The 13,888-nt window shown below is 46.6% G+C and overlaps 1 protein-coding gene across 1 annotated transcript in view; it reads left to right on the top strand.

The window, feature by feature from the left end:
• Positions 1-206: 206 nt before the first annotated feature.
• Positions 207-13,888, top strand: part of LOC311105795 (olfactory receptor 8I2-like) — a gene marked incomplete at both ends in the record, with an annotated part of 29,217 nt that continues 15,535 nt past the window's right edge. The window contains one exon of the mRNA XM_084147995.1: positions 207-500. Coding sequence (XP_084004121.1) covers positions 207-500 — 294 coding nt within the window. The remainder of the gene's footprint in view (positions 501-13,888) is intronic.

Below are 13,888 nucleotides of genomic sequence, written 5' to 3'. Positions count from 1 at the left end.
AATATACAGATATTATCTGGATCTTTTTTTATTTTTAAGAATAATAGTTTGATGGAGGAGGTGAATTTGTTTTGTTAAAACGATTGTGTTTAGTTTGAGCCTACACAGAATCAAAAAATTCAGACTCGCATTCATTCACATCCATACACACTCAAGCCTTGTAAGGACTAAGAATTGCTGCATTGACCAGAGAAAGAAAATGAACAATGGAGAACTCAACGCAAGTCAAGTTCTTTTACCTATTTGGCTTACAAGAGACATTTAACAACAAATCATTATATTTTATCTTGTCTCTTATCACATACCTTCTCATCATCACTGTGAATTTGACTCTGATCATTACAATCATTCAGGAGAAAGGCCTCCATGAGCCCATGTATATCTTTCTGTGTAGTCTATGTGTCAATGGATTGTACGGAACCGCTGGTTTCTACCCCAAGTTCTTACTGGACCTTCAGTCAGATGTTCAGGTGATATCTTATGGTGGATGTTTGATTCAAGCCTATGTAATATACACATCTGTCATGTGTGAAATGTCTATTCTAACAGTGATGTCTTATGACAGGTATGTGGCAATATGCAGACCATTACTATACCATACCATTGTGACATCTTTAACTGTTAGAAAGTTACTCTTATTTTCTTGGTGTTATCCTTTGTTTATAGCACTCATTACACTTAGTTTAACAGTCAGACTTCCTTTGTGTGGATCTCGCATTGACAAAATCTTCTGTGACAATCCGTCTATACTGAAACATGCATGTTTACCCATAACCATCAATCAGATTTGGAGCAAATGTATAATAGTGGGTTATGTTTTACAGATACTTTTCATTGCCTTTTCTTACTGTCAGGTTGTAAGGACTTGTGTAAAGTCAGCTGAGGGAAGGATGAAGTTCACACAGACATGTGTGCCACATTTATTGACAATGGTTATTTTCATCACAGTGACCCTGTTTGACAATTTGCAAGGGTGGAATAGTAATGTTAATATTACTCTAAATATGCGTAATGCAATGGCTGTACAATTCCTTGTTATACCACCTGTATTAAACCCTGTCATATATGGACTTAACCTCCAGAAAATTAGAAGGGCAATTTTTAGAAAGTGTAATATAAATAAAATCCTTGATATGAGACGTTAGTTACATGATGTTACACAACAGGGAGACTTCCTGATATCAGAAGTCAACAAAAATAAAGGTAAAATCTGCCAAAAGTGTTGCAAGGTTGAATGGGCCCTCATTCCTTGATATATCTATCGCCCTATTCTGGGAAAGTGATTTACAAATATTCCAAGAATAGAGTAATTGTAGCACACTTCCTGAGCAGAATAATGCCTGAATATGTCCCAAATGGCACCCTATTCCCTATATAGTGCAGTACCTTTGACCAGAGCCAAAGTAGTGCACTATAAAAGGAATAGGGTGTAATTGATAGCATAAATATGTTACTCCTTATGCAGTTAAGAACTTTCTAAAGAAGTTATTCTTAAATATATATTTTCCCCACCGGGTGATTTATTGTTAATACAGTCCCCCCCCAAATAATGTCAATAACGCTTGTAGTTACAGTACTGTAAAATAGTTATTTTTGTAGGTTATTGAGTTATGATAACGCATCTATGTGCTTATAGCCAGGCCTCTTCCTCAATGCATCTCTAAAAATAAATGGATATTTACGACCGCTTTAGAAGGCAATTCATTGTTTCATTGGTGCAATAACAATATGCATGTAACTAGAAAGTATGGTTGAATGTAGGCTACACATTTGGAGTGATATAAATTGCTTAAACAAGATACAAGAAATACTGAACAGAAATATCACATTCTGAATTTCCATTGAATTTAATCACTACATTTGTATTTTTATCCAAGTTGAACATACTGCATATTCTATATTTATATACTGAAAAAAGGATGATGTATTTTCACTGTCTTATGGTGGTATGAATGATTGTTTTAGCAATGAAACCAAGTAGGCTATGTATAGCTTCAGGCAGTAAATCAAACGATTTACACTCGTCATTGGACAAACCTTGCATCTTGAGTTGGATTGACATATTGACTAGCCAACCATTGATTGTAGCGTTGCTGGACCTTCCCTTTCTGATTAGGTAGTGGTAATGTTATGATTTTTTCTATTGGGATAACAGGACGAAAAATAGCCTACTATACAGAGGTCACTATTGGATCAAACATTTGTGAGAAATGCAAACTAAGCAAAATGCATGCTTTTTTCTCGGTCCCATAAGCCAGATTTTAATTATTTTGTAATAACTCATTTGAATGGTACAGAAATTGAGTTCCTTCCTTCCAACACATTTTTTGGTATCTGGCTTGATGACAAACTGTCATTTAAAAAACATGTCACTGAGCTGGTGAAGAAGTTGAAGTTCAAGGTTGGTTTATTTTACAGAAAGAAAGCATATTTTACAGAAAGAAAGCATGTCTGACTTTTGTTAATAGGAAGGAAATTGGCCAGGCCATGTTTATGTCTATTTTAGATTATGGGGATATTATCAATATGCAAGTGTAACAGTACTCTTCTTGCGTTGTAAACAATAATCGACAAGGACTCCAGCATGTAGCACCAGTCATGGATTTATTATCTGATAGAAAAACAGCACGGATAGTACGTAATGCAATGCAGCCACCACAGATAATTCTACTCTCTTCATGCGCGCTGTACAAAATACATAAAACACCCCCAGACACCGTGAATAACCAGCTTGCATTTGCTGAAATTATATTCAACAAAATGTACCACAAGTATTCACAAACAAAACACCATATCTCATTTACAATATTCCAGCAATGTTTACAAACAAATGTATATAACTTGTACATTCCGATCTGCACTTAAGAGTATAAAAATCACTTTGGATGTACAGTGCTTTGCAACAGTTAATTTACCGCTGGTTTGGTGCTTGTTGACTGGGATTATTCTAACTCAAACACCACCCTTCGTAAGCAAGCAATGCAAACCAGCTAGTAAGATTCCATGTTGATTAGGTGAAGGTAATACCAAAACAAAAACCAAAAAACGAATTGGCTTACAATAGAGTGGCTACGGGAATCACCAATAATAACCCTGTTACACTCCCCCCTACTGAATTCCACTTGCAAACTAAACAGAAAATACACAACTGCACTATGCAAACATACCAGGTACAGGAACACTCAACACACTGTATGTAGAAAATGATGCAGAATAATTTTCTTTACAACTTAGAAGAGAAAATAAAAAGGTAGAGATGTGTATTGAGGATGCAGACCCTACTTCTAAAACAGTCACTAAATATTCCAGTCGTCAGACTATTCTCCACGAGAATTAGAGTGAAAAGAGGTTGATCAGTCCCCTTAGCCCTCATAGGTAAACATGCCTGTCACATGTTAATTATACTCAGTGACTTGAAAGGACCTCAAATAAAAAAGAAAACCACAATAAGGGACTTATTAGATCCTCCTCTCATTCTTTGACATCTAACCATGTCCACAGGGTTGTAAAAAAAATAAAAAACAAAAAATATGTAAATACCTTTGACCCTCTGTATTCACATATTAGCCTTTAACAAAACAAAATACTCATAAGAGAGATACCTCACATTTACATTTACATTTACGTCATTTAGCAGACGCTCTTATCCAGAGCGACTTACAAATTGGTGCATTCACCTTATAGCCAGTGGGATAACCACTTTACAATATGTTGTTTTTTTTTGGGGGGGGGGGGTAAGGGGGTGTTACTTTATCCTATCCCAGGTATTCCTTAAAGAGGTGGGGTTTCAAGTGTCTCCGGAAGGTGGTGAGTGACACCGCTGTCCTGGCGTCGTGAGGGAGCTTGTTCCACCATTGGGGTGCCAGAGCAGCGAACAGTTTTGACTGGGCTGAGCGGGAACTGTGCTTCCGCAGAGGTAGGGGGGCCAGCAGGCCAGAGGTGGATGAACGCAATGCCCTCGTTTGGGTGTAGGGACTGATCAGAGCCTGAAGGTACGGAGGTGCCGTTCCCCTCACAGCTCCGTAGGCAAGCACCATGGTCTTGTAGCAGATGCGAGCTTCAACTGGAAGCCAGTGGGGTGTGCGGAGGAGCGGGGTGACGTGAGAGAACTTGTGAAGGTTGAACACCAGACGGGCTGCGGCATTCTGGATGAGTTGTAGGGGTTAATGGCACAGGCAGGGAGCCCAGCCAACAGCGAGTTGCAGTAATCCAGACGGGAGATGACAAGTGCCTGGATTAGGACCTGTGCCGCTTCCTGTGTAAGGCAGGGTCGTACTCTCCGAATGTTGTAGAGCATTTTTTTTGCGTGCAGGGACCACCAGGTTAGAGTGGCAGCAGCCATGCGGTGTGAGGCGTTTGTATAGCCTGTGCGGAGAGGAGAGAACAGGGATAGACAGACGCATAGTTGACAGGCTACAGAAAATGGCTACAATAATGCAAAGGAGATCGGAATGAAATGAACTAAACATCTGGGAAAGCGAGAGAGCGGGGCCTCCCTCACTTACGTTACACTGAAACACCCAAATATAACTCTCCCAACTTCCACCTCAGAAACTATAATTGTTGTAAACTACAGCGGTTCAATGTTTTCTAGGAATAGACTAGCTTAGTTTATTCAGCTAGCTAACTTGGTACAGTATTCTTCCGTGAAAACCGTCCAGGGCACCGAATCCTATGATGCCACAGCCAACTAGCATGCCAGCCTCCAACAACATGGTTTAGCACCAATACTCGGCCACAACAAACCACCAGTGTGTCAACATGCCAAGCAGTGTCACACCCTGGCTCTGGGGACTCTATATGTTGAGCCAGGGTGTGTAGTTTCTATGTGTTTTGTTCTATGTTCACAGTCTAGTTCTTGTATTTCTATGTTGGCCAGAGTGGTTCCCAATCAGAGGCAACGAGTGTCAGCTGTTGCTGGTTGTCTCTGATTGGGAGCCATATTTAAACAGTCTGTTTTCCCTTAGTGTTTGTGGGATCTTGTTCCGTTTGGTTTGTTCCGTGTTGGTTGTTTAACCTAGGACGTCACGTCATCGTTTTGTTTGTGTATTCACTTTGGAAAATAAAGTATGTTCGCTCATCACGCTGCGCCTTGGTCTACTCTCTACGACGATCGTGACAGAAGATCCCACCATACCAGGACCAAGCAGCGTGTCCAGGAGCAGGCAGCCTGGACATGGGAGGAAGCGCCGGGAAAGGAGCTGGAGAGGTTGGCGATGGCCCAGGTGGGCAAAGTGTGGTCCTGGGAGGACATGCTCGGGGGAAAAGGGCCATGGGCTAAGATTAAGGCCCTGGCGAGAGAGGAGCAACGGCGTCAACAATGTCGTCGTCGGACGGACGAGAGGCAACCCAAATTTTTTTTTAGGGGGGGTCACACGGCATGGGCGACTGGGCAGCAGGAGGCTGCCACAGGGCGAATTGGGAGGTTGGCAGAGGAGGCCGCCAGGTTACAGGGGCCACTGGTCAAAGAGGGGAAGGAAGGTGTAGAGGCACGGCGAGAGGTACTGGGGTGTGTTACCAGTCCGGTCCGGCCCGTTCCAGATCCCTGCGTAGGGCCAGTGGTGTGTGTCCCCAGTACGGTCCGGTCTGTTCCTGCTCCCCGCACCAAGGTAATGGTGCGTGTCGCCAGCCCGGCCCGGCCTGTTCCTGCTCCTCGCACCAAGCCTACGGTGCGCGTCGCCAGCCCGGCTCGGCCTGTTCCTGCTCCCCGCACCAAGCCTACGGTGCGCGTCGCCAGCCCAGCCCGGCCTGTTCCTGCTCCCCGCACCAAGCTAACGGTGCACGTCGCCAGCCCGGCCCGGCCTGTTCCTGCCACTCGCACCAAGCCTACGGTGCGCGTCGCCAGCCCGGCCCGGCCTGTTCCTGCCACTCGCACCAAGCCTACGGTGCGCGTCGCCAGCCCGGCCCGGCCTGTTCCTGCCACTCGCACCAAGCCTACGGTGCGCGTCGCCAGCCCGGCCCGGCCTGTTCCTGCCACTCGCACCAAGCCTACGGTGCGCGTCGCCAGCCCGGCCCGGCCTGTTCCTGCCATTCGCACCAAGCCTACGGTGCGCGTCGCCAGCCCGGCCCGGCCTGTTCCTGCCACTCGCACCAAGCCTACGGTGCGCGTCGCCAGCCCGGCCCGGCCTGTTCCTGCCACTCGCACCAAGCCTACGGTGCGCGTCGCCAGCCCGGCCTGGACTGTTCCTGCTCCACGCACCAAGCCAGGGGTGCGAGTCGTCAGCCCGGTCCGGCCCGTTCCTGCTCCACGCACCAAGCCAGGGGTGCGCATCGTCAGCCCGGTCCGGCCCGTTCCTGCTCCACGCACCAAGCCAGGGGTGTGCGTCGTCAGCCCGGTCCAGCCCGTTCCTGCTCCACGCACCAAGCCAGGGGTGCGAGTCGTCAGCCCGGTCCGGCCCGTTCCTGCTCCACGCACCAAGCCAGGGGTGCGCATCGTCAGCCCGGTAAGGCCCGTTCCGGATCCACGCACCAAGCCAGGGGTGCGCATCGTCAGCCCGGTCCGGCCCGTAGCTGCTCCACGCACCAAGCCAGGGGTGCGCATCGTCAGCCCGGTCCGGCCCGTTCCTGCTCCACGCACCAAGCCAGGGGTGCGCATCGTCAGCCCGGTCCAGCCCGTTGCTGCTCCACGCACCAAGCCAGGGGTGCACATCGTCAGCCCGGTCCGACCCGTTTCTGCTCCACGCACCAAGCCAGGGGTGTGCGTCGTCAGTCCGGCACAACCCGTGCCTGGGTCACCGGTGCCTGGTCAGGTACCGGTCAGCTGCTCCACACCGGAGCTGAAGCAATCCGCTCCTACGATGTCCAGTCCAGCTCCAGCCAGCGGGGCCAGACCGGACCAGGGGCGCTACGGGGGGATTATTGGAAGGTGGTGGGCAAGCCCGGAGCCGGAACCGCCTCCGAGGAGGAATGCCCACCCAGCCCTCCCCTGTTTGGTTTATGTGGAGGCGCGGTCGCAGTCCGCGCCTTTGGGGGGGGGGGTACTGTCACACCCTGGCTCTGGGGACTCTATATGTTGAGCCAGGGTGTGTAGTTTCTATGTGTTTTGTTCTATGTTCATAGTCTAGTTCTTGTATTTCTATGTTGGCCAGAGTGGTTCCCAATCAGAGGCAACGAGTGTCAGCTGTTGCTGGTTGTCTCTGATTGGGAGCCATATTTAAACAGTCTGTTTTCCCTTAGTGTTTGTGGGATCTTGTTCCGTTTGGTTTGTTCCGTGTTGGTTGTTTAACCTAGGACGTCACGTCATCGTTTTGTTTGTGTATTCACTTTGGAAAATAAAGTATGTTCGCTCATCACGCTGCGCCTTGGTCTACTCCGTTCAACGATCGTGACAAGCAGATCATTCGTGTCCATGTCTAACGTTGTGTAATGTTCTGGGTTAGTCCTGACAGCTTGAGTGAGTCTGACGTCAACTTATTCAGCCAGTTAGTTAGCTAGAATAGCTAGCATACTAGCTAGCCATTGCTTTCTGCCAACGAAAAAAACCCTCCTCCCATGGCACGAACACACAGAGAGAGCCAAGCTAACGTTAACTAGTCACCAATGTCCCGAATTCCCTTGAACGACTCTGGTTACCAGTATGTAAAAACAAAACACAAATGTAGGTTAACTTACCCCTAGCAGCTACTGTTAGCTATCCAAGGGCAAAGCTAGCCACTGAATCGACTCAGCCAGTTTGCATCTATTCGCTAGGTCGTTCCAGCTATTGTTTAGTTAGCTATCCAGGTAGCAACAAGCTAGCTACATTTCGAGCACAGTAGCTACTAACTACCTAACGTTAACGCTTCAGACAATGAGGTTAGAAAAACAGCTGAATGGTAGGCAGCTAGCTGGCGTAATTACAGGTACTCTCAAGCGTGAAACAACTTTCCACAGTTGCTAATAGTTACCAGTAGCTACCCGCTAGCTAGTCCAGGTAGTGGGTTAGCTAGCCTCGTGCTTCACCGGGCTCAGCCGAATACAATACTTACCTAGAATAATTACATACAATAACCTACGATAACTACAATAACCTACGATAACTACCTACAATACCTAACTACAATCTAAATACATGGTTTAAGCTTTACTCGACACCATATAAGCCATATAAGCCAAGCTTACCTCCCGCCAGAGAGAGACACAACCTCACCCGACGACTTCACCTTCACATAGGTATGAAAACCTTTCAATCTCTAACTCTCTGCTGATTACTAATCTCAATAAATCTCGACACTGGTGGAAGTAGTCTTCCTGCCCTTAACCTAATACGACCCAGAGAACCTTCAACTACACAAGGGGTGACAGTGTCGTGTGCTGTGGTGATGGTGGGTGCGTCAACACAGTCAGTGTGTAACTGGTCAGGTAAGGAATGGTCAGAGTTTGGTAGGTCAGTATGGGGATGGTCAGAAGGAGACTGGTCAGTGTTCTCACTCACTACACTGTTAAGTTCTGAGCCAGAGTCTCGAGGACTCTGATTGAGGCAGGACCTCAGGCTACGATACTGTAAGGGTTGGTGTGAGGTGTGACCCAGGTGCGGTGCAGGATAGACAGTAGGCAGTAGGCAGAGATGGTGAAACAAGGATCTTTACTGGTGGTCCCAAATACAGGATACAAAATAACGGACTTGTCGCGATAAAATAAATGAGGAGCAAATTGGTCTCCAAAAACAGGCTGACAGCAAAAATACGAAATACTAACTACGACTGAAACAACAATGAAACAGGGAAAACACTTCTCAAGTATCTGTACATACGCCTCGTGATCAGACACTGATTCGTACTGCTTGGCATCGAGAAACTAGCAGAGAAAACTGAGCAAGGGAACACAGGGAAGTGAGGGCATAAATACACAGGTGAACAGGTAGACACAGGTGACACCAATAGGATCATGATTAGTCCAGACTGTGAGTGAGGAGGTGCCTAAGGTTGTCGGAGGAGGACACCTAGTGGGTCGCTCCGGAACTGCGACCCCCTCCGTAACACGATATATCTGGAACAGAATCAAGATGTGAAATGTCCTGAGCATCCAAGGATCACACATCATCCTCCAGGCTCGTGTCACCTGTTCCTTCTGAGGGCAGCTCCGACACCCACACCTTTGTTCTGTACTCAGCATCACTATCATCATCATCATCCACTGCAGGAAATCGGCAAAGCCTGTGGTCTCATGGATTGTACAGTTGTATGCATACGTGAGAGACTTCAGACCCTGAGGCCATCTGTGCTTTGCTCTCGCCGGCAGAGCCCAGGTCATGTTTCCCAATGTCCTATTCAGCCTTTCACAGGACCCATTGCCCATCAGATGGTATGGCATGGTGTGGGACTTCTGGACGCCTGCAACGCTCAAGAGCTCTGCGATTAGAGTACTCTCCAAGTTGGCTCCGTGATCTGAGTGTATACCGTGAGGTAACCCGTAGACACAGAAGTAGTTGTTCCATAACTGATGAGCCACAGACTTAGCAGACTGGTTCGGACACAAGAAGGCATGAGCCAATTTGGTGAAGTGGTCAGTAACAACGAGCACATCCAGGGACTTGTTTGTGGAATCTTCTGCAGACCAAAAGTTAATGCACACTAGGTTGAGAGGCTCAGTTGTGATTATACTCTCCAGCGGAGCTCTGGCCTCCGGATCAGGAGTCTTGTTCACGACGCATCTCCTGCAGCACCGCACATACTCCTTGACATCCCTCTCCAGACCATGCCAGAAGAACCTCTGTCTTGTCAGGTACATAGTCCTCTGTTGTCTCTGGTGGCCAGCTTCATCATGGACACCCTTCAACACCATGGCTCTCATGGAGACTAGGACCACATACAGGTAAGCTTTCCTCTTTGTAACCACGTTCTTCGAAACGCGATACAATACACCCATCTTTATGGTCAACTTATTCCAACTTCTGAGAAGACGCAGAACCTCGACAGACACGTGAGGACGCTCTCTCCGTGACAGTCTTCATCCCCGCTCCACAAAGAAGATCACTCTGCTCATCACGTCGTCATCACGCTGCTTACTCAACAGTTGGTCTTGTGGCAGCACATCGACATCGGACTGCTCTGATGGCATCACAGCCTGTGGAAGCTGTGGCAACAGCAGTGCACGGGAACTCACATCCTCCACCCAGCGCCTGTGTGAGTGAAGAACAGCAGCAACTTCCTGTCTTGATAAAGCACCAGATGGGGTGTCAACAGCAGTCTGGCAGTTAATGACTACCTCGTTGGTGTTAAAGGCTTTGTCAAAGGGATGGGTGGACCAGCGAAACACATCTTGCACTTGGTCTGTGCGCACAGCATTAGCTTCGGTTAGTAATGTCTCGTACGGAACTGGGTCGTATGAAGTACTCTCTCTGCTCAGGGCATCTGCAACAAAGTTTTTGGGACCAGGGATGTACTTGATGTCAAACTTGTACGGTGCCAGCTTGGCAACCCATCTCTGCTCACAAGCATCAAGCTTTGCTTTTGTCCGAATGTATGTCAAGGGATTGTTATCTGTCCATACGGTGAATTGCTGCCCCCGTAGCCAATGGTGGAACTTATCGCAGATAGCCCATTTCATGGCAAAGAACTCAAGCTTTTGTGCAGGATACCTCGACTGCGCATAACTGAGAGACTTGCTCACGAAGGCTATTGGTCTCGCTGTAGATCCCCCTTTTTGTACCTGGGATAGCACAGTCAGCTGCTATCAGCTTCCTGACAGGTGAGTGTCGCTTCTTCATATTGCAGAGTGGAGCCTTGTGCCCAGTTGTCAACCCAAAGAGAGGCTTTGCGATGGTCGAGCAGCCTTCAATGAACTGTTGGTAATACACCTCCATCCAGAGGAATGACTCCAATTTCTTCTGAGAGGGGATGTCAGTACCGTCTTCCATCAGGTCAGCTTCCGTCACGCCTGCAATGGCCTTCACTTTCTCAGGATCTGTAGCTAGCCATCCGCACTGATGATATGCCCCAAGAACATCACATACCTCTGTGAAAAAGTGACACTTTTTCTGGGGCCAGCTTCAGGTTGTGAGCCTTGAGACATTGTTATGATGAGTTTTCTGGTATCGAGGAGTTCAGGATGCAAGAGAATAGTTAAAACACTTACAGTTGAAGTCGGAAGTTTACATACACTTAAAACTAGTTTTTCAACCACTCCACACATTTCTTGTTAACAAACTATAGTTTTGGCAAGTCGGTTAGGACATCTACTTTGTGCATGACACAAGTCATTTTTCCAACAATTGTTTACAGACAGATTATTTCACTTATAAAGCACTGTATCACAATTCCAGTGGGTCAGAAGTTTACATACACTAAGTTGACTGTGCCTTTAAACAGCTTGGAAAATTCCAGAAAATGATGTCATGGCTTTAGAAGCTTCTGATAGGCTTAATGACATCATTTGAGTCAATTGGAGGTGTACCTGTGGATGTATTTCAAGGCCTACCTTCAAACTCAGTGCCTCTTTGCTTGACATCATGCGAAAATCAAAAGAAATCAGCCAAGACCTCAGAAAAAAAATTGTAGACCTCCAAACACCTGAAGGTACCACGTTCATCTGTACAAACAATAGTACACAAGTATAAACAACATGGGACGACGCAGCCGTCATACCGCTCAAGAAGGAGACGCGTTCTGTCTCCTAGAGATGAACGTACTTTGGTGCGAAAAGTGCAAATCAATCCCAGAACAGCAGCAAAGTATCTATATCCACAGTAAAACAAGTCCTATATCGACATGACCTGAAAGGCCACTCAGCAAGGAAGAAGCCATTGCTCCAAAACCGTCATAAAAAGCCAGACTATGGTTTGCAACTGCACATGGGGAAAATATTGTACTTTTTGGAGAAATGTCCTCTGGTCTGATGAAACAAAAATAGAACTGTTTGGCCATAATGACCATCGTTATGTTTGGAGGAAAATGGGGGTTGCTTGCAAGCCGAAGAACACCATCCCAACCGTGAAGAGCGGAGGTGGCAGCATCATGCTGTGGGGGTGCTTTGCTGCAGGAGGGACTGGTGCACTTCTCAAAACAGATGGCATCATGAGGAAGGAAAATTATGTGGATATATTGAAGCAACATCTCAAGACATCAGTCAAGAAGTTAAAGCTTGGTCGCAAAAGGTATTGGAGTGGCCATCACAAAGCCCTGACCTCAATCCTATATAAAATGTGTGGGCAGAACTGAAAAAGCGTGTGCGAGCAAGGAGGCCTACAAACCTGACTCAGTTATACCAGCTCTGTCAGGAGAAATGGGCCAAAATTCACCCAACTTATTGTGGGAAGCTTGTGGAAGGCTACCCAAAACGTTTGACCCAAGTTAGACAATTGAAAGGCAATGCTACCAAATACTATTTGAGGGTATGTAAACTTCTGACCCACTGGGAATGTGATGAAAGAAATAAAAGCTGAAATAAATCATTCTCTCTACTATTATTCTGACATTTCACATTCTTAAATTAAAGTGGTGATCCTAACTGACCTAAGACAGGGACATTTTACTAGGATTAAATGTCAGGAATTGTGAAAAACTGAGTTTAAATGTATTTGGCTTAGGTGTATGTAAACTTCCGACTTCAACTGTACATGGAGAGTTGATTCAAAGTGTTTAATATTGCGGTACTGGGTTCACATAGCAAACGGCCCGTGGGTGGCCCACTGCTATATGAACTAACTGAACAAAGGAAATCTCTTAGCTTATATACTTGTTTGCAAGCTAATTCTATCCAACAGTTGCCAACCATTATTGAGTGTCACTCCTCGCCACATATAGAGGATCACCCTATATGAAATCGTGTTGCACCCTAGTCAGGATATTCCATCACATACTCATTCTAAGATTAGCACCAGTGGCACCAGAAGGTATGCGGACCAGCTATCTTGGTCCGCATACCTTTTGGCACCCACCAGTGACAGAAATAAATACATGGAATGTCCTCATCCTCCAAATCCTTATGCAGCTCTCAATTATCAAACATTAACTAATCCTGTATAAAATACGTAATATCAGACATTCAAAGACCATTTCTAGTCACTGCAAAGCCAGGTCTTCAGTGGGCGCATAGACGAAGACATCATCAAGGTAACACAGCAGGCTAAGAAAGTTCTGATCCCCGAAGATATTTAGCATCATCCTCATGAATGTTGCATAACTATTAGATAACCCCTGTGGCATACGGTTGTATTCATACAATCCAAATGTCGATGTAAAGGCTGTGAATCTCTGGTCATCCTGATGTATTTCCACATTGTAGTAGCCAGAGATAAGGTCCATCGTGGAGAAAAAGGCATTTCCACCTAAAGTAGCCAGCGCGTCAGCCTGGTGAGTGAGTGGGTGAGCGTCTTTGATGGTACGAACATTGAGCCAATGAAAGTCAGTACAGAGTCTCAGGTCTCCAGACTTCTTCCAGACAAGGAAAAGGGGTGAGGCGAACTCACTAATAGACTTCCTTATGATTTCACGTTCTTCCATCTAATTCAATGCTTGCTTGAGCTTCTCATACTGATTAGGTGAAAGGTGTCGGTATGGCATCCAAAAGGGTTCTCGTCACTGAGTCGGATGCGATGAAAACAGCCAGTAGCTTTTCCACAATCCAACTAATGCCTGGAAAAGATGGACTGGTACTCAGCTATGAGCTTGGTTACTTTGGGTACTCCACCAGCTGGGCTCAGAGCTGCGGCCTTGGGGCACTGAGAGCGTGCATGGCCAGCTGCATGACAGAGAAAGCAGAGGTGATTGGCCCTGCAGTGAAAGTGAGTATTGTGTCCAGTATTCCCACACACTTCACATGGCCCATAAGACCTCACTTTGTTCCTATTCCCTTTTTGGAACTGACTGTTAGACTGTTGTGGCCTCTGCTCCAGCACACACTAGCATTGCAATGATACGGTCCATCGCCTCAGCGGAGCCCTGAGTAGCCTGGGCTGGGGAAGGCGGTA

The sequence above is a fragment of the Coregonus lavaretus genome, assembly GCF_964263955.1.
Source record: "Coregonus lavaretus genome assembly, chromosome: 30".
Lineage (NCBI taxonomy): Eukaryota > Metazoa > Chordata > Actinopteri > Salmoniformes > Salmonidae > Coregonus > Coregonus lavaretus.
The sequence above is the reverse complement of the archived record's forward strand: the minus strand, read 5'-3'. Positions and strand labels throughout refer to the sequence as shown.